Source organism: Natator depressus, chromosome 14 (assembly GCF_965152275.1).
Source record: "Natator depressus isolate rNatDep1 chromosome 14, rNatDep2.hap1, whole genome shotgun sequence".
In the NCBI taxonomy this organism is placed as follows: Eukaryota; Metazoa; Chordata; order Testudines; family Cheloniidae; genus Natator; species Natator depressus.
In genome coordinates this window covers 34,646,477-34,673,755 of record NC_134247.1, presented here as the reverse complement: position 1 = coordinate 34,673,755, position 27,279 = coordinate 34,646,477, and the positions used below count along the sequence as shown (strand labels likewise).

The 27,279-nt window shown below is 49.1% G+C and overlaps 2 protein-coding genes across 7 annotated transcripts in view; one reads left to right on the top strand and one right to left on the bottom strand.

The window, feature by feature from the left end:
- LOC141998857 (E3 ubiquitin-protein ligase TRIM21-like) overlaps window positions 1–18,868 on the top strand; it is a 302,786-nt gene extending 283,918 nt beyond the window's left edge. The window contains exons 2-6 of the mRNA XM_074971830.1: window positions 8,270–8,365; window positions 9,999–10,109; window positions 11,868–11,890; window positions 11,986–12,086; window positions 18,309–18,868. Of these exons, the coding sequence (XP_074827931.1) occupies window positions 8,270–8,365; window positions 9,999–10,109; window positions 11,868–11,890; window positions 11,986–12,086; window positions 18,309–18,868 (891 nt within the window). The remainder of the gene's footprint in view (window positions 1–8,269; window positions 8,366–9,998; window positions 10,110–11,867; window positions 11,891–11,985; window positions 12,087–18,308) is intronic.
- A 1,080-nt stretch (window positions 18,869–19,948) lies between these two features.
- The window catches only part of LOC141998693 (uncharacterized), a 71,137-nt gene continuing 63,806 nt past the window's right edge, over window positions 19,949–27,279 (bottom strand). For 5 of the 6 annotated variants that reach the window (XR_012641892.1, XR_012641890.1, XR_012641891.1 and 2 more), the window contains 2 exons: window positions 20,865–21,020; window positions 19,949–20,212 (listed from right to left, as the gene is read on the bottom strand). The gene's annotated coding sequence lies outside the window, so the exon portion shown is untranslated. Of the gene's footprint in view, window positions 20,213–20,864; window positions 21,021–21,244; window positions 21,386–27,279 lie in introns of all 6 variants that reach the window. The other variant, XR_012641896.1, reaches the window with a different exon arrangement.

Here is a 27,279-nt window from a genome sequence, read left to right as displayed (position 1 = left end):
ATCAGTGGAAAATGGTAATGCACCAGCTTTGTTGTCCCAAATGGAGTTTCCACAGACTTTAATCCAAACATACTGGTGAAGATAAAATAATAAAATAAGTTTATTAACTACAGAAAGATAGATTTTAAATGATTGCAAGTCATGAGGCATAAAAGTCAAGCCTGGTTACCAAGAAAATGAAAAGATTCAAAACTCAATCTAATGTCTAAACTTATCAAGCCAAATAAACATAAAAGCAAAAAAAATTTCTCGCCAAAAGCTTATAGCAGTTGGTATTGCCTGAAGAAAAGTGATTTATACTTTTCTCACCTCTTTGAGGGTCATCTCTTGCTGGGATTGAAGATGTGAGATTTTGAGCTGTCCCTGTGATGAAATGTAAATTTATTGTTCATATATTTCCCCCTGCTGGACAATGGCTCTTTAAGACCTGACTAGGGCCAACACGCCTTTGTCACTGAAAAACTGGTTTGTAGGTGTTAGCAAACCAAATATGTACCAAAATTACAACATATTACAGTAGCAAGCCTACAGTAGAATCTTATAACTTCATACACCATGTTGCTACAAATATTTCAACAGGACAATAATGTTCAGCAGATCATGAGTTTTCAAATGACACCTCACAAGGCATTCTTTGTACAAGATTTATCATAATTTTATGAAAAGAGGTGAACATGGGGTGCAGGTTGGCACACACCCCATCTCTGGTCTCAGGGTTCTGGGATTCCCAGAGCTGCTGCTCTCACTGAATGAGTACAGACAGAACCAGACGAATAAATAGGCTTCTACTCATCTTGAATCCCAGCTGCTTTGTGCTGCGTTGCTGGGGGAATTTGGCTGGAAGAACTGCCTAGCAGGCCAGTGAGTGTCAGTCCAGCAAAAGGGGTCCCAGTGGTGGCATGGAGCTAACACAGGGGCTCAAAGTTACAGTGCCCTGAGCCCTGGGCTGTGCTGTACTTGGCTGTTCCCTATGTGCTGGGTTAGCACAGCTGCTGTTTGCAGGCTGCTCTCTGTAACTTACACCAGGCTGTAACAACCACCAGGAGCCAGTACTTGTGGCATCAGACTGTTCCAGACACAGCACCTTTCCCCTGCTGTGATGGTAACAGGGGGCAAATGTTGTTTTAATTATCTGTATTATCCTCATGTCTGGGGGCTCTAGCCATGGATCAGTACCATGTCGTGCCAGGCGCTGGACAAACACAGAACAGAGACAGTCCTGCCCCAGGAAACTCACAATCTAACTATAAGACAAGAGGTGGCTGCAGAGGGAGGAGAACAAGGAATCAGTGAGACAATGCTGGTCAGCACAATAGGCTGTGGTCACAGCACACCAGCAGCCTACCCAGTGTCAAGTTTTCTGGAGCATCACAGCAAAGGAGAGTTTTGAGGACAGACTTGAAGGAGGATAATGAGGTAGCTTTGCAGAGGTTTTGTGGGAGCTTCTCCCAAGCATGAGGGACAGCAGGGGAGAAAGTACCAAGGACCTTGTTTGAAAATGTAACAAGTAGACAATACAAGCTGGCACCATGGGCTGATGGGAGGCAAGAGGTGACCTTTTGCTACTGAATGAGAGATAACACGTAGGTCAGGATAGGCTATGAAGAGCCTTGAAAGTGAAGACATGCAGCTTTTGTCTGAGTCAATGGAGAAAGCAGAGCCAGTGGAGGGATGCAAAGAGAGAGGTGATATGGTCACTGCTGTGAGCTAGGCAAATGACCTTTGCAGAATGGCTATGAGTGGGGAAAGGTTTACATTTGTCAGTGTCAGAGGGGAGGACGTTGCAGTAATTGAGATCTGAGAAGATGAGAGCCTGGAGAGGGGTTTTTAGCTGTGTGGGCGGATCGGAAAGGCCATATCTTAGAGATGTTATGTGAAAAGAATCTGCTAGGCCCGGACATGAGGGCCTAGTGACAGGTAGGATGGGGGTATTGTCCACAGTGATCAGGAAAGTAGGCAGTGGGGAAGGGGTTGGGGGATTAGGAGCTCTATTTTAGCCATGTCGAGCTTAAGCTGGCGGCTAGATATTCACAAGGAGATGTCAGAAACAGGATGAGCTTTTAGTCTGGACAGCAGGAGAGAGGTCTGGAGCCCAGAGGTAAATCTGTGAGTCATCATCAGCATGGAGAAGGTAATTGAATTTGCGTTTGCAGGTGAGATAACCCAGAGCTTCTCCCACTGGCATAGGTACTCCAACTCCCCTAGAGGCGGTATCTATGTTGATGGGAGAAGCCCTCCCCTGGACATAGTGCTGTCTCCAGCGGGGGTTAGGTTGCTGTAACTACGTCACTCAGGGGTTTGGATTTTTTGACCAATCTCTAGCTCACTGGGCCCTCAAGTCGGAGCAAAAAATAGAGAAAAACAAAGGGAAGGAGAGAGGCAGAGCAAACCAAATCAATAAAAATGAAGAGAAAGAGTCCCACAGAAGGTGCAGTTTTTTAACAATGTGGGTAATTAACCATTGGAATAACTGGCCCAGAGACATGGTGGATTCTCCATCACTTGGGATCTTTAAATCAAGATCGGATGTCACTTTCCAAAAGATTTGCTCTACCTCTACCACAGATTATGGGCTTGATGCAGGAATTACTAGGTGAAATTCTCTGGTCCATGTTATGGAGGAAGTCAGACTAGATGATCTGGTCCTTTCTGGCCTTCACATCTATCAGTGTTTACTTATTCAGTGTTGATAAATACAAAGTAATGCACATTGGAAAACATAATCCCAACTATACATACAAAATGATGGGGTCTAGATGAGCTTTTATCACTCAAGAAAGAGATCTTGGAGTCATTGTGGACAGTTCTCTGAAAACATCCACTCAATGGGCAGCGGCCGTCAAAATAGTGAACAGAATGTTGGGAACCATTAGGAAAGGGATAGATAACAAGACATAAAATATGATATTGCCTCTATATAAATCCATGGTAAGTCACATCTCGAATACTGTGTGCAGATCTGGTGGCCCCCACCTCAGAAAAGATATATTGGAATTGGAAAAGGTACAGAGAGGGGCAACAAAATTATTAGGGGGTATGGAACTGCTTCCGTGTGAGGAGACATTAAAAAGATTGGGACTTTTCCGCTTGGAAAAGAGACAACTAAGGGGGATGTGATAGAGTATAAAATCGTGATGGGTGCGAAGAAAGTGAATAAGGAAATGTCAGTTTCTCCTTCACATAACACAAGAACTAGGGGTCACCATATGAAATTAGTAGACAGTAGGTTTAAAACAAACAAAAGGAAGTGTTTCTTCACACAATGCACAGTCAACTTGTGGAACTCCTTGCCAGGGGATGTTGTGAAGGCCAAGACTATAACGTGGTTCAAAAAAGAACTAGACAAATTGATGAAGGATAGGTCCATCAATGGCTATTACCCAGGATGGGCAGGGATGGTGTCCCTAATCTCTGTTTGCCACAAGCTGGGAATGAGTGACAGGGGATGGATCACTTGATGATTATCTGTTCTATTAATTCCCTCTGGGGCACCTGCATTGACATCAGAGGTCATGATACTGGGCTAGATGAACCAGTGGTCTGATCTAGTATGGCCGTTCTTATGTTCTTAGTGTTACGAATTATACCTGATAGGTATAAACTGCTGCAGATTATACCTGATAGGTCACGCACAGAACTTATGCAAATTATACCTGCTAGTTCACGCACAGAACTTATGCGAATTATACCTGTTAGGCCACGCACAGTTCGAATCTAGCCTGAGGCACACGAACAAAGTCCACAACTGCAGAGTTCCTAAAAAATACTAAGTTTATTACGCTTGAGCGTGGTGCCCCTCTGCTAGTCAGGAGGGGACCCCAAATGCAGATTATACAAAGGTTATATACCTTTCAGCAAAGCATGTTGCCCTCGTGCATCAGAAACCTTAGCCAATAAACAAACCCTTTTCTTATTTACCATCTATTCCTGCTAGGTGCATTCCTCGTGCTAAACTAGAATGTTAATTACACAGCATGGTCCTAAAGCAATGCATTAGTAACTTTTATTATTAAAATAGAAGGCTCCACATTAAAGGCCAAAAAGTAAAATATTAAAAACAAACAAAAAACAAATACCAGAAGTCAAGGCAAGCTAAAAACAAGAAAAAGGGTTTTCACAGGAATGCAGTATCTAAGGAACACTCCTCCTGGTACATAATGTGCTTGCTTCTAGACAATGGTGAGCCCCCCCTCCGACCAAAATGGAGTCACATATGTTAACTTTTGGGTTTTCTTGAGTCCAGCAACCCAAAAGTCACCCCCTCCTACAGTTTCTGTCCCTGGTCAGTGCAGCCCCACAATGGGGTTCTGCTGCAATCTTTACTGTGAGCCACTGCCCTCTGCTAGCCACTCACCAATATGTCTTCAGCCCCTCCCTTAACACAACTTTCAGTGATTTTAACTCTTAATAACTGCAACTCTTTAGTGATTTCAGCCACTAGGAGGGGAGCCTCAGTATTAGCACACCACTAGCCTAGAGTAGGTCTAATGTTCAGCTCTAAGTATCACTGATCTCAGCTCTGCAGCACATAACAAGACTCCTAATGGAGTCAAAATTAACCCTATCATTACACTATAAAGAAGTTGACCAGGACCAATCCTCCAGCCTCTTTCTCAATTCACAGGGAATTGGAACCCATGTCCCTTGCCTACAAGCGCTACTTAGGTGAGGGCGAGTCCCTCTGTCATAAAATGCCAAGTACAGTTCTACTGTCCTTGAGTCACATAACCAGGATAACAACACTTTATTACTCCTGCCCCAATAACAGAGAGACTGGGGATCCCACAGCAGCCAAAGTGACCATTTGGGCAAGCAGTCCCATTATGCTAGGCAGGGTGAGTGTGCCCATGCAAACGAGATCAGCCCCTGAAGGCCTTTTCCACAGCTCACCACCAGATGTCAGGGTAGAGCCCATTCTGACTCAGCTTATATTTAATTTTAAAATTACATGGAGTTTAGCCATGACAGCTAGGAGTCTTCTAAATACACTGGGTGAAATCCTGGCCCTATTGAAGTCAATGGAAAACTCCCAGACCTGGATCCTGGATCCACAAAGGTACATTGGAACCTAAGACCCAGTTTTAGGTGTCACCGCAATCAAGTGCCTCTTTATTTACCCAAAGTGGAACAGCTTCAACAGGAGAGATGGAGGGAGCCCCACTTTAAACATTCCCAGTGGTTAGAGCAGGGGTGGGCAAACTACAGCTCATGGGCCACATCCAGCACATCAGTCGTTTTAATCCAGCCCTGGAGCTCCTGCCGGGGAGTGGGGCCTGAGGCTTGCCCCGCTCGGGCACTCCAGGCAGGGAGTGGAGTCGAGGGCTTTCCCTGCTCCGTGCATGCTGTGGCTCTGCACGGCTCTCGGAAACCGCAGCATATCCCCCCTCCAGCTCCTACATGTAGGGGCAGCCAGGGAGCTGCGCACGCTGCCGCCACCCCCAACACTTCCCTGCAGCTCCCACTGGCCAGGAACCACAGCCAATGGGAGATACAGGGGCGGCACCTACATATGGGGAAGCGCGTAGAGCCACCTGGCCAGCACCACACGTCTGCGTAGGAGCCAGAGAGGGGACATACCGCTGCTTCCAGGAGCTGCAGGGGCGGCACTTGCGGATGGGGCAGTGCACAGAGCAGCCTGGCCATGCCTCCATGTAGGAGCCGAAGAGGGCACATTTCACTACTTCCAGGAACGGCTTGAGATAAACATCACCTGAAGCCTTCACCCCTGACCTTCTCCCATGCCCCAACCCCCTGCCCCAGCCCTGATCCCCCTCCCGCCCTCCGAACCCTTCGGTCCCAGACTGGAGCACCCTTCTGCACCCCAAACCCTTCATTCCCAGTCCCACCCCAGAGCCTGCACCCTCAGCTGGACCCATCATCACACACACACACACACACACACACACCCCCCAACCCCCTGCCCCAGCCCGGAGCTCCCTCTGCATCGTCATTTCTGGCCCCACCCCAGAGCCCACACCCCCAGCCGGAGCCCTCACTCCCTCCCACACCCCAATCCCCAGTGTTGTGAGCATTCATGGCCCACCATACAATTTCCATGACCAGATGTGTCTCCTTTCTCATCATCAGGCAGAGAGGGGGGAATTGAACCTGGGTCTCTTACATCCCAGCTGAGTGTGCCAACCAATAGACTAACAGTTATAAAGCAGGTGGCTTCTCCTCCTCCAGCTGTTTTGTGTGGAGTGAGGCAGGGTCATAGCTCATTCCCCCAAGAAACAGCCTGGGTGTCCAGCCACCTGACTCCAGGAGATGGCTTCCTGGCTGGGGGTCACTGGCAGAGATAGATGCCTCCCTGCAGCCTGGAGTAAGGTGTCTATCTCCCTGAATGGGGGGATTTAGGGCATCTCTCATCAGCACTTCTCATTTGCTAGCTTAGGCAGCTCCCACCCCGGCATGCTGGGGTTTGTGGATCTCAGTCTAAGGTGCTATCTCTCCCCATGCATTGTATAGGGAGCGTAGCCCCTAACTCAGGCTTTGTGGATCACCGTGTTGTTCCCAAGGTATTTGAGGATCTTAAAAGTTAGGCATTGCAATGCCGAGTGTCGCAATGTCAAAGTCCCTTTGTGGATCCTGGCCCCACTGATGTCAATCAGACCAGGATTTCACCCACTGAACGTATTAGAACGTCTCTGACTTGAAACTCTGCATGGCAGCCCTCCAGCCCGTGCAGGGCATCTATGAACGTTCTGACTATTGTTTTCACTCCCCCATGGTCTCTTGCTCTTACAAGAAATTAAAGCAACAGTAATGCTTTGTACTTGCACGCAGCATGCGGCTTCCCATCCCGGGCTCGCAGACCCCACACAGACAGTGGGTCTAGCCACAGAGCCCTGCCCTGTTCACCTTGCTTTGCACACAGGGACCCAAGGCACAGAGAGGTGACGGGCCCAGTTCTGTCCTCACTGACACCACTGGGAGTTTATCCATGGGGTTTAAGGGGAGCAGGCCCTGTGTGAGCTGCCCAAGATCCACATGAGGAGTTTGTTTGTCCAGGGTTGGTGCAGACAGCTGCCGGACTGGCTGAAGCAGTTTAAAAGCCAGTGTGATGCTCGTGCTCCAGTGCTGTGGGCTGGAGCCCAAGGTCTGTCAGTGGGGTTCCCAGCGCTGGGGAAGGGGTCCAAGCCACACACCTTGACACAAACACAATCCCTCCATCCTAGGGGGTGGAGTTAACCCCTGGAACAAGCACCACATGTGCCAAGAGCACAACACTTTTCTCTAACCCAGACAGAGCAGGAGCAGATCCAGGTCAGGCTCTCTAGCACGGGTTACACAGATTCCCTCACCCTGGCACAGCACACAGCTCTTCCCTCCCCACCCCCATGCCTGGCTAGACACGCAGGCTCCCTGTCCCATGCCAGTCCAATCCTCTAGCCCCTTGGGCCAGTCCAGCCTGTCTGTGGGCTCTGGTCTGGTGCTGGCCTGGGGTGTGGGGGTGTGTGTAACACACACACACATTCTGGGTGTGGGGTTGTGGCCCATCTAGTGGCAGCAAGACCACTTAGAGAGAGAGATAAAATGAGTCTGCTCTACAAGCCTTGGTTAAGAGCCAGGTGGCTTTCAGCTCAGGCAGTAGAGGCTCATGCACTCAACTCCAAAGGTCCCAGGTTCGATCCCACCCACTGACAACCAGTGTCTGTTGGTGTACATGTGCACAGGATGGAGTGTCAGTTTTGTGGTCTCAGCTCCAGGCTGAGTGCTTACAGGAGTCCCCTTTTGCAAGCAGCTGCCTCTCCTCCAAGCAGCCCCACACCCAAGGCCTTTCCCTTTCCTTCTTTCTTTGATTTCCTTCTTAATTTCCCAGTCTGGTCCCCAGGCTCATTGGCTCAAACCCTCCCTGGGATCAGTGTTTGAGTGGCACTCCCCCACCCCCTGCCAATCAGGACAAGCTGGGGGGGGGGGGGCGGTGGTGTCCCACTGGGCACTGAACAGGTTCTTCCTTATATGACACCACTACTCCCTGCGCCCCTTCCACAAACCCTTCATTGCCCCGCAAGGCATGGCAGGTGAGCAGAAAATTACCACCCTGAATCATTGATCTGGCTGTTTGGGGACCCAGTACAACAGCTCTGCAGAGAGCCCCGAGGTCACTCAAATCAGCTCCGTCTGTGGCAGGGCTGGGGACAGAACCCAAGTCCCTTCACTGCTGGCTTGCGCTTGGCCACAAACCCCCCCTTCCACCCATGGGTGAGGAATCCCCAGGGCTCTGACTCACTGCAGCAGAATTCTCCAGGCATCGTTTTCCCCACAGGTGAAACTCCACAATGACATTGAGCTTCTGAAGAAAGCAAGAGAGGAGATTTCAAAGCTGGAATCCAGAGAGCAAAATAAACCAAAAGAGTGGAAAGTAAATGTCTGTGGTTTGGTTTAATCTCTCATTTCATTTAGGTGTTTTAAAGAATTTACAAGAGACTCTCGATAAAAATAGATAACACGAGCATAGCATTAAAACAAATAAACCCTGTTTATTATTATAATCAGACTTTAATTCCAGAAAATGTTTGGCCTGAGGAATATGGAGGGTAATGGAAGTGCAAAATTAGCAGATCTACATGGCACTTAACAATAATGCATTGATTTACCCTGACTCAAAATGCAAATGAGGCCCAGATAAATCCATATTTTATTTATCTGTATTTCTATTGCAGAAGCCCCTTCTGGATCAAGGCCAGTCATTCTAGCAACGCCTAGGAAGGCACAGGGCCAGACTCTTCCCTGTCTCACCCCTTGTGTCAGCATTTACAGCAGGGCCAAATCTGTGTAAAATGCCGCTGTTCTGATTTGGTCAATTTTACACTGACCCTGCTCACTGGGGTAGCCCTGCTCTCGCTCACACCAGCTTTACACTACTATAGCCCCATTAGCATGGATAGGGTTACTCCTGATTTACACTGGGTCAATGAGAGGGGAATCGGCCCTAGTAAGTCTAGTGGAGTTATACACGTTTAGGGGCAGTGTTACTGCACCATACTTAAGGCTGAAACACCATTTCAGTTTAAAGCTGCCATTGAAAGTGCTCTAAAATCCAAAGGCATGTTCAGATTGGTTTGAAAATTGCTGTTTGTTGAGGGACCAGAGCAGAATACATGGGGCAAATTTAGGGGCATTTGATCAAGGGATTCTGGAGACTGCATCCCCAACACCATATGATGATCTGTTTTTTAGATGCTAATTCTTTCCCATCTTTCCTTTTATGGACATTTTCCATTTCCTGATGAATATCTAGTGTAATGAAAGGATGCGTAGTGGGGGTTGTTTTTTCCCAAATATGAGTTTTGGGTTGGTTGTCTCAAGTGGGGGCAGAGTTAAGGATGTAATTGTTACTTGAAGGTGACTCTGGCCCAGATCCACAAAGGGACTTAGGTGTTACAACACCAAAGCTTAAGACACCTGGAAAATCACTGGTTTAGGGGCCTCAGCTCCCTGTACAATGAATGGGGGTAGGATGGTGCCTCTCTTATAACTTTTAGCCCAGTGGTTAGAGCATTCACGTCGGATGTGGGAGATTTTCCCCTTGGCCTGAGGGGCAGAAAGGATTGGAACAGGGGAATCTCACACTTCTCAGGAGAGTTGTGGGAAGAGTCGGGGGAAGGCAAGTCTCTTCTGTTGAAATTGTTCCACTGTGTGTAAATACTTATACAGTCATTGGGCCAGAGTGTAAAAGAGAATGGGTCTATAGCCCAGCGGTTGGGGTATCCACCTAGGAACTGGGAGACGCAGAATCCGGTCCCCCTGCTTTACTGACTATTTAATTCTTTACTCAGAAGTTATGGGCTTGATGCAGGAACCCCTTGGTGTAATGTTCTGTCCTGTGCCAGGCAGGGGGTCAGACTAGATGACCACAATGGTCCCTTCTGGCCTTAAAATATGAATCTCTGAACGTTCATTCAAATCTAATGTACTTCGCCCAAAATGGCCTCATACACTTGATAATTCTGCTGATATTTATGGGTTTGTTTGTTCATTTTTATTCACTAAAGGAAAGAGTAAAGTGCCAGAAACAGCGAATCTTGTCTGAATTTGGGAAACTACAACTGCTTCTGAAGGAGGAAAAGAAACTCTCTCTCCAGAGACTGGCCGAGGACGAGAGGGAGACTTCATTCATTACTCAATGAAGAGGGAAAAACAATAACAGAAAATGTGGAAATGGCAGAGGTGCTTAATGACTTCTTTGTTTCGGTTTTCACCAAGAAGGTTGGTGGCAATTGGACGTCTAACATAGTGAATGCCAGTGAAAATGAGGTAGCATCAGAAGCTAAAATAGGGAAAGAACAAGTTAAAAATTAATTAGACAAGTTAGATATCTTCAAGTCACGAGGGCCTGATGAAATGCATCCTAGAATACTCAAGGAGCTTACTGAGTAGATATCTGAGCCATTAGCTATTATCTTTGAGAAGTCATGGAAGATGGGAGACATTCCAGAAGACTGCAAAAGGGCAAATATAATGCCAATGTATAAAAAGGGAAATAAAGACAACACAGGGACATACAAACCAGTCAGCTTAACTTCTGTACCTGGAAAGATAATGGAGCAAATAATTAAGGAATCAATTTGCAAACATCTAGAAGATAATAAGGTGATAAGTAACAGTCAGCATGTCAAGAACAAATAGTGTCAAACCAACCTGATAGCTTTCTTTGACAGGGTAACAAGCCTTGTGGATGGGGGAAGCAGTAGATGTGGTATATCTAGACTTTAGTAAGACTTTTGTTATAGTCTTGCATGACCTTCTCATTAACAAACTAGTGAAATACAACCTAGATGGAGCGACTATAAGGTGGGTGCATAACTGGTTTGATAACCATTTCAATTTATCAGTGGTTCACAGTCATGCTGGAAGGGCATAAAGAGTAGGGTTCCACAAGGATCAGTTTTGGGTTCTGTTCAATATCTTTATCAATGATTTAGATAATGGCATAGAAAGTACACTTATAAAGTTTGCAGATGATACCAAGCTGGGAGGGGTTGCAAGTGCTTTGGAAGATAGGATTAAAATTGAAAATGATCTGGACAAACTGGAGAAAAGGTCTGAGCTAAATAGGATGAAATTCACTAAGGACAAATGCAAGGTACTCCACTTAGGAAGGAACAATCGGCTGCACACATACAAAATGAGAAATGACTGCCTAGGAAGGAGTGGACCACAGGTTAAATATGAGTCAACAGTGTAACACTGTTGCAAAAAAAGCGAACATCATTCTGGGATGTATTAGCAGGAGTGTTGTAAGTAAGAAACGAAAAATAATTCTTCCACTTTACTCCACGCTGATTAGGCCTCAACTGGAGTATTGTGTCCAGGTCTGGGCACCACATTTCAGGAAAGATGTGGACAAATTGGAAAAAGTCCAGAGAAGAGCAACAAAAATGATTAAAGGTCTAGAAAACATGACCTGTGAGTGAAGATTGAAAGAACTGGGTTTGTTTAGTCTGGAGAAGAGAAGACTGAGAGGGGACATGAGAACAGTTTTCAAGTACCTAAAAGGTTGTTACAAGGAGGAGGGAGAAAAATTATTCTCCTTAACCTCTGAGGACAGGACAGGAAGCAATGGGCTTAAATTGCAGCAAGGGAGGTTTAGGATGGACATTAGGAAAAACTTTCTAACTGTCTGGGTAGTTAAACACTGGAATAAATTGCCTAGGGAGGTTGTGGAATCTTCATTATTGGATATTTTTAAGAGCAGGTTAGACAAACACCTGTCAGGGATGGTCTAGATGGTGCTTGGTCCTGCCATGAGTGCAGGGGATTGAACTAGATGGCCGCTCGAGGTCCCTTCCAGTCCTATGATTCTGTTCTTCTAACAGCTGAACAGTACAACACTAACACTTCCTTATTTACTGTCTCCGTAGGATGTAAAGGGCACACTGGCCAGGTGAGATTCCATGTTCAGTTTACCATCAATTTATATCAAGCCCATTGCAAGGGTGCCTGTGCTGAGCGTCGATAACTGGACTGTGTTCTCCTTAGGAGTGACCAGGTGAGGCTGCAGGGACCAGAGCTCAGTGCTGCTGAACTGAAGGATGCATACAGAGTCCCCGGCATGATGGAAGTGCTGAGGGAATTCACAGGTAAGTTAACACTAATGCAGCAGGGGCTCTCTAGGTTTTTCTTATCTGCAACCTGAAAAGCACCCATGTTTCCCCATTCCTAAATCCAAGTGCCAGGTTCCTCTGGGCTCTTCCAGCCAAAGGTAGTAAAAGTGCTACGATAGATAGAGGCCAATACGTTAATACTGGGCCCCCTATGGAAAAGGGGCACTTACATTCAGGGACTCTGCCTTTGATAATTTAACACTGAAAAAGCCTGTGAAGTAAATGTACCAACTCCTGCAGTGACATTGGAACAATTTGTACAGTGGGGGTGCTCAGAGTCATTGAATCAAACTGTAAACCCTCTATATGATGGAAACCACTTCAAGCCAGGGGTTCCTGCCTCACCCCCAGCACTTCTAGTTCCAGCACATCTGCATTGCTGGTAAAAATCCAATCACTCCTCGGTCCCCAGGGGCTGTGAACTGTTAGCATTACATGTCATTCAGAAAGGGAACAACACTTGGCTCTTATATGGAGTTATTCAGCCACAACTTGCATAGTGCTTTACAAGGAGGAAGTTTTCATTGTCCCAGCGTTCCAGAGGGGAAACTGAGGCACAAAGACATGCCCAAGGTCAGACCAGAGCCAGGAACAGAACTAAGGTCTCCTGGTTTGTTGCCCCAGGCACTGGCCACTACTGCCTCCTATAGAAGCAGTGATGGTTGCCATATTCAGCATTGACAAGACATCTCAAAGTCACCAACATGTGCCATATAAGTGGCTGTCAGGAGTGGGGCAGATGGAACAGCTGGGGGCATTGTCCCAGGCCTGGCACTCCCGGCAAGAATGAGCAGCAGCTTGTGGCAGCTGCCTGCAGTACTGGAAGAAACAGGCTGCTCAGACTCCTGCCTACAACACCAGCTGACTGCTGCAGTTCCGCTTTCCTGGCAGCCCCTGCCTGCCCCAGGAGACAGGATGTGAGAGGCCAGTGCCAGCTAGTCTGAGCCAAGGGTCAACCCTGCCTGTCCCCTCTCCTTTCCCCTGGCCTGAGGAGAACCCCAGACACCACAGAGGGGTCCAGGGAGGAGCCACCCCAGCTAAATGGTCCAGCTCTGAGACTTTTCACTAGAGCTGGTCAAAAATGCTACGCCCCTTCTTCCAACACCAATGTCCTGTTCTGCCATGAGTGTCGTCCCCCTGCCAGGCGATAGCAGATCGCAGAGCATTGCAGGTTGGCTTCCCAGTGCAGGAGAAATAAGTGACTTGGAGCCTGGGTGTATTCTGAGTGTAACTTGATTTTTTTCATTTTTACCAGATTTTTTGTTTTTTCAGTTAAACAGAACCTGAGAAAAAGTTGTTCATGTTTTCACTGAAAACTTTTGAAAGAAGGAAACAACAACAAAAGATTTAGCTTTTTATTTAACCAGTTCTTTTTTTGCCTTCCCCTTCATCCATGTAAATGAGGCGGAAAGGAGGGAGACGGGTTATTGTCGCAGGGGAAAGCCTGAGGTCAGAGTTAAGGATTTGCACTGGAGTGCAATGGTGGGAGTGTGCCACTGCACAGGCTGGAGCTGTGAAAGTGCTGCCCGGGATGTGCACATTAAGATTTGCTTCCCTTCAGAACCCTTCTCTGGGCATTCCCTTGTGTTCAGGGATTGGGTGGTTTGATGCTCCCCTGTCCAATTCAGCAGATGTCACCGTTCTGAGTGCGGTTTCTCTTTCTGGGAAGTGCCTTGGTTCTATGCATGAAAGTGGTGAAGTGGAACCCTCAATAACATTGTTATTCTCTTGGGATACTGCTAAGGAGGAGTTACAGCTGTTGCCTTAGAGGGGGGCCTTCTGCTCCCCATCCCATCCATCACACCGGGCTGCCCATCATGGCGGGGGCATTAAAAGTGGTACCTGAAGTAGTGCCAGGAACACGGGACTGTGAGCAAGTGGCAGCAGCATCAGCTGCCCCCACAGGATCCCTCACTGCTCCAGAATATTCTCGTGTGACCTGAGCCCCTTGTCCCTCCCACCCACGCACCAAGATGAGCCTCCTGGAGCATATGCACCGACTCCGTAAGTGCTTCGGGGCTGGAGCACCCACAGGGAAAAAATAGAGGGTGCTCAGCATCCATTGGCAGCCCCGCGGATCAGCATCTATCCCTTTTCCCCAGCCCCTCCCACCCACCGTGATCAGCTGTTCAGCTGGTGGTGCTGGGTGGGAGGAGGAGGAGGAGCAGGGGTGGGAAGAGATGGGCAGAGGGGGCAGACTGGGGGCAGAAAGAGGCAGGGCAGGGGTGAGAGCTTGGGGGAAAGGGTGGAGTGGGGGCAGGGCCTGGGGTGGAGCGGGGGTCGAGCACCCTCCAGGAACAGAGGAAGTTGGCACCTATGCCCTTGGGCCTGGGCATGGCTGAGCTCTGAGCCTGTCATGATCCTGAGCCTCTCTCCTTGGTTCTTCATTTAGGAAAGGGCCAGCCTCCTGCCACCCTCAGGAACCACATCCTGGGCAGCCAACCCCCCCCCCCCCCCGCCCCCTCTCCCCCAGCCCTGAGAGACTCTCTGGCTGCTCTGGCCCAGGGCCTCCAGCAGGGCCATTGCCAGAGCTCCAAGCCCCTGACCCAGCCTGGCCTGTTGTCCCAGCACTGACCCCTCCCCTTCGGGTGGGGACGCTGCAGGTCTCAATGGCTGAGCCCCTCCTTCTACCGCTGCCTCTGGTGCTGCACTCGCAGGCTCAGCCCGTGCCAGGGCCAATGCGGCGCTGCTGGGGCTGCTCCTCCCTCGGCACCTGGGTTCTCTGTGTCTGGGGCAAGTGGCCGGGTGAGTGGGCAGGGACCTGCTCAGAGACACACGCCCTGTGCTGCACCCAGAGGGCAGAGACCAGCCAGGGCCGGGCAGCAAAGTGCCACCACACTGGGATTAACCCTTTCCTCCCACCCACCCCACCAGCCCCTGATTGGTCAGTGCCACTCGACTGCCCGCGTGCTGACCCCAGGGACCCGGGTCTGGCAGCTCAGGGGAGTCGCTGGGTGAATGTGTGGGGCAGTAACCAGGGCTCCCTGCACCCCAGGGTCCCCATGTGCAATGGGGAAGGCCTCACACTGTCTCACAGCTCTTAGGGGCTGGGCAGTGAGCGTTATTATTGATATAGTGCCCACGTGTGAGCCAGGCACTGCAGAGACATAACAAGGGGCTGCCAGCCCTGAAGGGCTCCTGGTCTGAGTGCAGACAAGGACCAGCTGCGGGAGCAGCAAATGCTGAGTTGGAGAGTGAGGGTCCCAGTGTGCCTGTCCGGCTGGGTCTGAGCGAATAATGTAGTGACACTGCTGGCTCCGTGCTGGGCACTGGGAGTGGGGAGGGGGTGTCACAATTCAACATCCAACCAGCAGGAGGCTCTGTACCCCCAGGGCACGGACAGAGCAGGGGCAGCCTGTGGTCAGAGGAGCAGGCTCAGGCTGAGGGGGAGCTGGAGGCTGCAGGGGATGGGAGCAGCCTGGGAGCTGGAACAGGGAGGCCAGGAGCTAGGTGGCAGGCACAACACCCTGTGCTCAGTTGCTCCAGGTGCTCACTCAGTGATGTAGGGGCTGTTGAGATCAGACACTGCGATGAGGGGCCCACACAGACAGACGAGAGAGTGAGGCTCTGTCTGCATAGGGAAGGGGCAGCAGTTCTGTTAAATGGGTGCCAGTTTTGCAGACTCATTATGGTGTCTCGAGCCCCCCCCCCCCCCCCCGCTACCTCAGGGTTGCCATGCAAGCACCCTGCATCAGTTTACCCTCTTCAGCACTCCTTTAATTACTCCACACAGACCACAGTCGTCTGTTTCAGCAGCAGTCTGGGCCTGATCTCCCCATGGCAGGGTGTCTTTAATAACCTGGCACTCCCCTGTTCTCTGAGTGTTCTGGGAAACTCGACCAGTCTCCCCATCCTTGCTCTTGGAGGCAGCCCTATCTTATAGGCCCGTCCTGCCCACAGTCAGTGCACAGCACTGGACCAGCCCTGCAGCATCTTCTCTGCCGCTGCCTGCAGTAGGTGATTCTGTCAAGTCACTGGCCCTCCTCAGGGCGTCGCTGTGGGTGCCTGGGCACTCCCAACAATGGGAGCTGGAACACCCTTGGCTGTTGCTGGCCCTCCAGACACCAGCTTGGGAGAGTGAATGTCCCACAGTCATGGAGCTTGTCTGTGCCATGCTGCTCTGTCAGCCCCCCGGGCGAGTCTCAGAGCCGGGGTGACAGACATCGGCTTGTGGGGTTTGCGCTACAGCATCAAACACAGCTGTGTAGATGTTGTGTCTGGGGCTGGAGCAGGCACCCTGCCCCCTGGTGCCTGCCCCTTTCTTCTCCCACCCTGGACCCCACCACTCCCCTTGACACAGTCCTCTTCCCTCTCCCCACCCCAACCCCCTGATGCCTGACCCTTCCCTCGCACCCTGACCCCCTGCTACCTTCCCCTTAGTTCTCCCCCCACCCCTTCCCTCGCCTTCTGCCTCCCTGAAACCTGCACCCCTCACCCCCATCCCTCTAGTCCCCTGGTGCCAGCCCCTCTGCTCACTCCTCCTCTGGCCCCCTGAGGCCCATCTCTACTATTGCCCCCATCTGCCTCCATGGTGCCTGCCCCTTCCTTTGCCCCCTCTGCCTGCCTGGTGCAAACCCCTTCCCTTGCCCCCCTTGGGGTCCCCTGGTCCAAGCCCTTCCCCTCATCCCATCTCTGCCCCACTGGTGCCCACATCTCCACACCTCTCTGCCCCTCTAGGGCCTGCCCTTCTTCATATCCCACTTTCTACCCCCCTGTGCTCACCTGTTCCCCCACTCCCACCATGCTGGTGCCCGCCCTCTCCTCTCTCCCCTCCCCCCTCCTTGCATCTGCCCCCTGCTCAACCCCCCTCCATCCCTTTTGATGCCTACCCCTTCCCCCGCTCCACCTCTGTCTTCCTGGCACCCACCCCTCATGCCCCTCTCCCCCTTGATAACTGACCTTTCCCTTGCTCTCTTATTGCCCCCTGGGGTCTGCCCCACCCCTTGCCTCCTCATTCCCCTCTGGCACCTGCCCTACCCCTCACACCTCTTTGTCCCCTGTCACCTGTGCCTTCTCCCATCCCTTCCTTTTCCTCAGGTGCCCACCTGTCCGGTCACCCTCTGCAGCACCCTAGAACCTGCTCTTCCCTTCACACACCCCCGACTCCTCCCGGTGCCCGTTCCTTCCCTTGGCCCCCCACTGCCCTTGTGTCCCGGAGTCCCCGGGCGATGCTCTGGAACTGCTCCCTACGAAGCCAGTCAGGACTCTGGGGAAGTCTCCTTTCTGTGAGCAGACTGTCTGCAGGACACAACGCTCACACAACTTCCACCTTCCTGGGTCTGATCTCGGAGCATTCAGCATCCTCTGCCCCTCCGTGCGCTGCCCACAGCAAGTCCACCCAGGCGGGTCCTGGGGAAGCCAGAGGGTCCTGCACCCCAACTTCGCAGTCAGACGTGACTCTCAGCCAGCCAGTAAAACAGAAGGTTTATTAGATGACAGGAACATGGTCTAAAACAGAGCTTGTAGGTGCAGAGAACAGGACCCATCAGCTGGGTCCATTTTGGGGGGCAGTGAGCCAGACAACCACGTCTGCATTTCACTCCATGTCCCCAGCCAGCCCCAAACTGAAAACTCTCTCCAGCCCCTCCTCCTCTGGGCTTTGTCACTTTCCCGGGCCAGGAGGTCACCTGAGTCCTTTGTTCTCCAACCCTTTAGCTCTCACCTTGCAGGGGGGAAGGGCCCAGGCCATCAGTTTCCAGGAAACAGGGTGTTGGCCATTCTCTGTGTCCAGACCCCTGAACACACCTGCCCTCTAGGGCTCTGCAACGATCATACACCCTTATCCCACCACCTAGATACTTAAGAACTGCATAGGGGAAACTGAGGCACCCCCACAATATTCAGAGGAAACATTAAGAACAGTCCCGCTTCGTCACATCTTGTGCCTGCTCCTCTCCTCTGCCCCTCCCCTGTGTCCCTCCACCCCCTCTGTTCCTGTCACCTGCCCCTCCCCTTTCCACTCACAGCATCAGCCTGCCCCCCCCCCGTGCCCACGGGCACCTTCCCACCCCTACCTTTCCCCCCCTCCCCCCACCGTCCTTTCCCCCTCATTGTCTCCTCACAGGCAGACAGGCCCTGACTCCCCTCAGGCAATAACACTCCCACCCCTCAGCGATTAGCCTGGACGCAGGTTAATTTCTCTTTGATCCCAGTGACCAGCCCCTGCCCCCGGCTCTGAATCTGTGACTCTCTCCCCAGTGGACGTGACTCTGGATCCAGACACGGCAAATCCCTGGCTCGTCCTGTCTGAGGATCGGAAAAGTGTGAGACTCGGAGACAAACGACAGGATCTGCCCAACAATCCTGAGAGATTTGATACAGGCCCCAATGTCTTGGGTTCTGAGGGGTTCACGGGCGGGAAGCGTTACTGGGAGGTGGAGGTGGGAGACAAGCCTGAGTGGGCTCTTGGGGTTTGCAGGGAATCTGTGAGCAGGAAGGGGAAGGTCTTCCTCTCCCCTGAGGATGGATACTGGGCTGTGTGGCTGAGGGGTAAGAAATATGAGGCTCTTACCAATCCCTTGAGCCTCCTCCCCATGAGCATCAGGCCCGGCCGAGTGGGGATTTTCCTGGACTATGGGGCGGGCGAGGTCTCATTTTACAATGTGACTGACAGGTCCCATCTCTTCACTTTTACTGGCACCTTCTCCGGGACGCTCTGCCCTTATTTCTGTCCTGGTCTCAACACTGGGGGTGAAAACGCGGCTCCCCTGATCATCTGCCCGGTCCCAGCTCAGGCCAGAGGGAATCTCTGTCCCTGACAGTGACACCTGCGGCAGAGACTGGCCCCTCCCAGCGCTGACCAGCCCCCAAGTCTGTTCTCCTGGGGATGGTCTAAAGGGCATCATCTGCTTGCCCCCTCCACTCCCTCCACTCTCAGTTCCCAGCACCAGGCCTGTGAGCTGGGGGAGGGGAGACAGGTTGAGAAGGGGGTGCGGGAAGCAGGCTGCAGGGGCAGAGAGGCATGGGTGCAATGTCAGGGGTGGCACGGTGGTGTGGGGAGGGGCCTGAAGCATCAGGAAGGGAAGAGCCCAGATCACAAGGGCAAGGGATGTAATTAGAGGGGTTGGGGAGACAGACCACATGTGGGACAATCCCCTGGTCTAAATGACAGCGGTGAGGAGAGGGGCTCAGTGAGTGTGAGGGGGCCAGTGAGCGCCTGGGGCATTTCCTGCCCTGGGGGAGTCTCTGCCCATGGAGGGGAGTGAAACGGCCACAGGGGGCAGCATGGGGGCAGAGGTGAGAGCACCAGGGCCCTGCTTCAGGGGCTGCTCCGTGCTGCAGACTCAGCAGTGTGGGGGGAGCTGGTCCAAGCGCGATGGAAGGAGGGGTGGGAAGTGCGGATTCAGTAGCTGGGCCAGGGGTAGGGGAGTGAGAGCCCAGCCCCAGGGCTGTGTGAGCAGGCTGGGTACAGACACCACTCATGGGAAGGATCCCAGGTAATTTCCCCCGCCCCCGCCTGCATTTCCTTGCTCCACACACCCCTGCCCCTGGTGCAGTGTGTGACATAGCTCCCAACATAGGATAATACTGGTAAGAAATACTGACAGACAGCTACTGATTTTTGCTGCCCCTCACCTTTCCCCACCCCCTGGCCCAGGTGTAGCAGATGGTGGTGGACAGGGATCATTCACTCCTCTCAGAATTTCTACTCCTGTGAAATCTCAATGTAAAATATGGCGCAAAAGAAAGAATTTTAAAAAAAAATTGTTCCAATTTAGGAAATGTCAGTACAGTAACAAGAATATTTTAATATCCTTTTCAACAGTATTTCCAAAACAAGCATCTAAACATATTTTTAGAAATAGAATTATTTACATTTATTTTGTGAATCTTCCCTGAAATGTCCATTAAAGATTAACTTCTCTCAATGGCATCATTTGAATTTAAAGAGTTTCATTTCAAGAAATGCAAAATATTTATCCTAACCAAATAATTATAAAATTTTCAGACAGGGTTGTTCAGTTACAATGTACATGAGTCTAAACATCACAGGTACACACATGTGCTGCTGCTCTCTCTCTCTCTCTCTCCTTACTGTCTTGACTGGATCCCTCTGGAAGGCAGGGCACATGCACCCACCTCCTGCAGGACTCACACTGCAACTTTGCAAAGTAATAGGTGAAAAAATGATGACACAGAATTAATTAACCAAATATTTCAATGAACTCACACAAGATTATATAATGATATTCCTAGAACTTCTGTTAAATTAATTCATGTGATTTGTAACTTTCTAGCTACATATAATCAGTAATTAAGATATGACTCTCCCTTTCTTGTTCTCCTTCTCACAAATGAACAAAACATGGTCATACAATATCAGGGTTTGAAGGGACCTCAGGAGGTCATCTAGTCCAACCCCCTGCTCAAAGCATGACCAATCCCCAATTTTTGCCCAAGATCCCTAAATGGCCCCCTCAAGGATTGAACTCACAAGCCTGGGTTTAGCAGGCCAATGCTCAAACCACTGAGCTATCCCTCCCCCCCAGGAGGTCCCCATCCTCAAATGTTAATTTCCTATGTATAGAAATCTCTTCTACCAAATCCTTTCTCGTTTGTTTCTCTTTAAAAATATTATTTGCAGCCAATGTACTGCCAGTGTCCACTGCTGATTTCATTGGTCTCTTTGTGTTCTTGGTTATCAGGACACAAAAAATGTAGATTGATTCAGAAATAGAGAAGGGATTGTATTTCTTAACTGATTAATCACGAATTAACTGTATTAAAAAGACCCTGGCTCTTAAATATACTTACCATGCAATTCAGTGAAACTTAACGGGGAAACCTTTCTTCTCAGTCACACATGATGCTTTTGTTGTCATGTGTGATTTAGAGCACAAAGAAAGCAAAGTTGTTCCAGGAAATTCAGCCCAATTGCTCTGGGTTCCGTCCACCACTTTCTGGAATGCTCTGTATAAATAGTGATGGATTGGTCTAAATTTCTTGAAATCAGTGATTGAAACTAATTTCTTGAAGAGCTAGCTGAGCAGAGTATGAGGGGAGGCTCATCACATGGCATTGCTAGGACTACTTTCTGTTTTAAACCTGATACGGTATGAACATTTTCAATGTAATAATTCAATTTTCAAGATTATTCACAATATGCAATTTATGGCAGAGCACCCTCCACTTACTTTGATTATTTGAAAATAAACACCCTTAAATTATCTTGTGATGGATTCATTTGGCTTTTCATCCAGTCTGCTGGTCTCTAGGTGGCCTAGGCTGGTGAAGCTCTGTGTTATTCCCAGTTTTTCACATCGAGAAAGATTAAGCTGAAAATACATTATTTTTCCATAAAATTTCCTTCAGAAATACTGGTGTTCCTTTTCCTATTTCTCACTGAAATTGTGAGTAATTACTGGGGTTTCTTATCCAGTGTTATTGTGTTATTGCATGGGAAAATATGTTGGTAAGCTGGTTAATGTACAAAACAATTGTTGGTATCTGAGGAGACATAACAATGTGCTGTCACTAACAATGTACAGTACAAACTGTCCTGAGGACAATGGTGGCGATGTTCATTGATAAATAGCTGACTGTGAATGGGCTCCCCCTTCAGCTCCTGGAGCCCCTGGCTGGCAGGCTTCTTTGGGAAGTAAGCAGCCCGCACAGACCACCAGGCTACCTGCACCACATGTCTTTATTACTCTTTATGCTCCAGGTACATCACAGCAAAGCAGGGCTGGAACACCCAAGGGAAAAAATTAACAGGTGCTTAACACCCACCAGCAGCCAACCCCCCATCCCTCTCTCCCTCCCTCCACCCCAGTGCCTCCCACTCACTGTGGATCAGCTGTTCTGCAGCATGCAGGAGGCGCTGTGAGGAAGGGGGAGGAGCAGGGACAGGATGTGCTCGGGGGAGGGGGTGGAATTGGGTGGGAAGGGGGGGGGAGCAGGGCTTTGTGGAAATGGGCAGAGTGAAGGTTGAGCACCCCCGGGCCAAGTTGGAAGCTGGCACTTGTGACCTGGGGTGGAAGGGACTTGACGGCTGCATTCCTGCTCACACCTTTTCTTGTTTAAAGCAGACTTGCCTGCAGAGCAGACTCCATCTTGGCCACAAGGGCAACAAAGTTACACTGAAACCAGAGAACATGACCCAGAGCACTCAAAGGTCTCCTTTGAGATCTAAGAGGGACCCAAACCAAGCACAAACTGCCTGATGGAACCAGGCGCATGATCACTGAAAGGGCCTTAAATGCCACATCGCTGGACAGTTTCCTGTCCCTCAAGAAGCCAACCTATTTTAATCTACAGTCTGTGCACTGAGAATTTCTGACTTACCCAGCAGGGCAGTGATAGAACTGGGAGTAGAATCCAAGTCTCCTGATTGTTAGTCCAGCCCCATAACCACTAGACCATGCTGACTCCAAGGGAGCAACTTCTCTTTACATCCCCCACCAAGTCTTTGGTGTCTCTGCTTCTCTCACCATCTCCCTCTGTGCCCCTGAAGCCACCATCCTTTCCACACCATCTCCTGTCTTCATGTCTCTGTGCACTACCCGTGTCTGCTCATGTTCTTGGGCAAAGAGGTCACCCCTAGGCACGCAAGCGGCTGACTCCCTGCGTGCATTGTGTTCACAGCTGAAGGCTGCAGATAATTGTGTGAGGTTCAGAGAGGAGATGGGCAGACAAATAGCTCCTCTGATGCTGCCTGGCAGCTGTCTCCCCACTCCCCAGCAGCAATGGGGGCTTCCTGCAGTCAGGGAAGGTATTTGAGGATCCCCAGCCCCTGCTTCTCCTCTACTCTGCCATCCAGGAAAGACCAGGTCTCTCTGCAGCTGAAGTTCCCACCCCCCACTTTTCACATCACCATTTCCTCCAAGTCCTGGATCCATAGAGCTTGAACCCTATTTGCCAAGCCATCACATGGCTCCCAGTCCTCTCCATGTTGTCCAGTAGCAGTTTTCCCTGCGTGACAGCCAGTCCATGGGGTGCAGTCTGCGGGAGGCAGCAGGACCCTGCAGTTACCAGCAACCGGGGCTGAAGTCATGGAGGGCTTTGGAAGTCACAGATTCTGTGACCTCTGTGACAAAATTGTAGCCTTACTCATGATCATATAATTAATGTAACTAAGCTTTCTCTCACCTGCCCTCTCAGCAACTACACACTGCAAACACTTCAAAGTATCCCCATTCCACCATAAAATATGCATAGAGGGGGGAGGAGCACTCAGGAATCACATAGAAACCATGTGGCCTAATGGAGAGACAACTGGACTGGGACTATTCCTGGCTCTGCCACTGGCCTGCTGGATGACCTTGAGCAAGTCACTTTACCACTCTGTGTCTCAGTTTCTCATCTGTAAAATGAGGATAATAATGTAAAGTTCTTTGGGATCTATTTCTCAAAAGTGCTACATAATGGATACATAAAAGCTAGGTTTTATCAAAAGTGCTACATAATGGATACATATGTAATGGATCCATAAAAGCTAGGTTTTTTGGTCATTACCTAGCCACAGAAGCAATGAACTGCATTCTGAAATGAGAACTACAGCTGCCTAAACAACCACTAACTCCTACAACAAACATTTCTCTTTCTGTTAAAAAAACTCAGAAATTAAATGGCAAAAAAATTCATTAATGCAGAATTGAGGTTTAGCAGATTACTCTTGGGGGAATTCTGCACCACTGCACAATACAAAATTTTAGCAGAATTAATGTTCTGCGCAGAATTTCCTTTTTCCCTTGCAGAAATGAGCTGAAGAAGTGCTGGCTTCCACTAGGGGCCACTGGACCTGGCAGAGCCCAGCTCCCCAGCCTGTAAAGGGAAGACACTGCCTGGGGGAGGGGGATGGAGCTGGAGGCTTCCTGGCAGGTGGAGTTCTCAGCACACCCTGAAGGAAGGAGGCGGCATGCAGGAAACTCCATAGAAACCCAGGACCCAGCATCAGCCTGTTTCTCCCTCTGGATCCCTGGACTCTTGGAGGCAAGAGGTGAGAGTGTCTGGACTGGTGGGAGTGGGCCTGCGGTTGGATTCTGGGGGTAGAGGATGTGAGTGTCTGGGATTGGGCGGGGGGGGGGGGGCAGAGAAACAGGAACTGGATTGTCATGAGGGTTTCTTTAACTCTCTGCTCCTGTGGGAGTTTTTGTTGTTATCTGTGCTGTTACAGACATAGCTGCTGACAGGTATTTTGAAATAAATTAGCAAAATAATTGAAATTGGCTTGATTATATAGTGTTATTTTGACAAATAAAATATGTAGAATTTTGCAGAATTTTAAAATATTGTGCACAGAATTTTTAAATTTTTGGTGCAGAATTCCCCCAGGAATACCAGCTGTATCTCAGCATCTTCCCGAAATTTGAGTTCAACAAAACTCAAACCTCTGAAATACAGCAAATGAAGAGTTAAAATACACACCAATGCAACCTTAACTCTGCCCTCTTTAAGTGATGACCCAATAATGCACATCCCTGCACTCTGCCTCTGTAGATAGTGCATGTCACTCAGGGAATAGGACACCTGACAACTGTAGCACAGAGTCAAGAAGTCAAGAAGAGTCAGAGAAAGAAGTCCAGAGGGAGGTTCCAGGCTCCCCAAAACTAGTGGAACAAATTATTAAACAATTATTTTAGCAGCATCTAGAGCATAATAGATTTATCAGGAAGAGCCAAAGGGGATTTGTCAGGAACAAATTATACCAAACCAACCTAATTTCCTTTGTTACATGGTTACTGGCCTAATGGATATGGGGAAAGCTGTAGAATGGGATATGTCTTGATTTTAATAAATTTTTGACATTGTCTTACATGACTGAGGAAATATGGTCGAGATTAAATTATGATAAACTGGGGGCACAACTGGTTGAAAGAGGATAATCAAAGAGTAATTATTAATAGTTCACCGTCAAACTGGGAGGAAGTACCTAGGGGGTCTCACAGGGGTATGTCTTGGGTCCAGTACTATTCAACGTTTTCATTAATTACTTGGACAATGGAGTGGAGAGTACGCTTATGAAATTTGAAGATGACATCAAAATGGAAGGGGTTGCTAGCACTGTGAAGGACAGAACTAGAATTCAAAACCACCTTGATAAATTAGAGAATTCGCCTGAAATCAACAAGATGAAATTCAGTAAACACAAGTGTAAAGTGCTACACTTAAGAAGGAAAAATCAAATACATAACTATCAAATGGGGAATAACTGACTAGGCAGTAGTACTGGGGGTTATAGTGGATCTGGGGGTTATAGTGGATCTCCAATTGAATATGAATGAACAAATGTAATGCAGTTGCAAAAAAAAAAAAAAGGTTACTATCATACTGGGGTGTATTAAGAGGACTGTCATATGTCAATTGTCCCCTTTTACTTAGCACTGGTGAGGCCTCAGCTGGAGTACTCTGTCCAGTGCTGGGTGATACACTTTAAGAAAGATGAGGACAAATTGGAAGGAGCCCAGAGGAGAGCAACAAAAATGATCAAAGGTTTAGAAAACTTGATCTATGAGGAAAGGTTAAAAAAACTGGGCATGTTTAGTCCAGAGCAGGGGTGGGCAAACTTTTTGGCCTGAGGGCTGCATCGGGTCATGATGACTTTATTTTTGATGAAAAAAATACTTGGCCTGTTTTTGAGATGGGTCCAGGAAAAAAGGAAAAATACAATTTTACCATTTTTTTAAAAAGTTTGGGTTTTGTTGAAAGACTGATGTGACTTGATTATACTTAGAAGGACCTTCAGCGAGAGACAATAATGGGTGCCAAAGGGAAATTCAGTTTAGTGGATAAAGGCGTAACATCAACCAATAGCTGGCAACTGAAGATGGTGAAATCAGATGAGAAATTAGGCATAAATTTTTAATAGTGAAGGTGATCAACCACTGCAACAAATTATCAGTGGAAGTGGTGGACTCTCCATCTCTTGATCTCTTCAGATCAACATGGGATGACTTAATAGAAAATATGCTTTAGCCAAATACAGGTTATTGGGGTCAGGACAGGGTAACTGGATTATATTTAAGGGCCTATCACATACACAAGGTCAGACTGGATGATCTAATGGTCCCTTCTGGCATTAAGCTCCATGAAACAATGAAATTTAGGATCTCATCCCTCAAACACTCACACCTGTGTTTAACATGAAGTATCTGAGTGGGTCCATTGGCTTCATTTAATCTCTGTTACGGAGAGGGTTTAAAAAAGTCTCTGAGGGTTTAGTGCTGGAGGGAAGGACTGGGTCTGTGCTATAATAAAATGATGGAAAGCCAGGATCTTTACATGCAGGAGCCGAAATGTAGACACCTAAATCCATATTCAGGTGCTTGAATAAGTGTTGGACACTCAGAACTGAACCACATTGTTGCAGGCTAACCCAGTGTTGAAACTCTGTCCTCTTTCTGAGAGATCGGAACAGGGAACTGGGTCTGAACTAGATTGTTGTTTTTTAATATCATGTCTCTAGCATTTCCCCAGAACAGCAGAGCCTAGAACACCTGTCTGCAGGGAAAGAACCAGGGAAGAACCGGGCTGTGACTAAAGCCCCTTCCGAAATCTCCCCAGACGCTCTTCTCACCCTGACAGGCTGCAGAATAACATCCACATTTTGCTTCAGGACCTCACATCCCCTGAAGAGACAGGGAAGGGAAATGGCTGCAGAGGAGCCGGTGACTTTTGAGGAGGTGTCTGTGTATTTCACCGAGGGGGAATGGACTCTGCTGGACCCCGGTCAGAGAGCCCTCTACAGGGACGCCATGCTGGAGAATTCTGAGATTGTGACCTCGTTGGGTAAGGATTCCTGTCCCCATGGGTATTAGAAGTTTGGAATGAGGGGGCGGGGGGTATCGGAAGCACCTGGGTTAGCTTCTGCGCAGGATTCTTCACTGGTCCCCCAGAATCAGGGGGATGTTGGGTCTACAAATTTACCCTAATTGTGAGCCCAGCCATGAAAAGTGAGTGACAGTTCATAGTCTCACAAGAGCCTATAACAACAAATGGGGACGGGAAAGGGAGACACAAAGACTGAACTGGTCCAAAGACTGAATTGATCCAAACAAAAAGGCCTATTGATATAATTCAAGAACCGTGTTAAGATCATGCCTGGTAAACAAGACAGTGTGAGACCAAAAATCAATGAACTAAAATTAGTGTGTCCAAAATTAGGCCAAATTGGTGGACAAAATAATGGGGACAGTCTATTCCGCCCACCTCTTCCTTCTGGGGTCCTTAA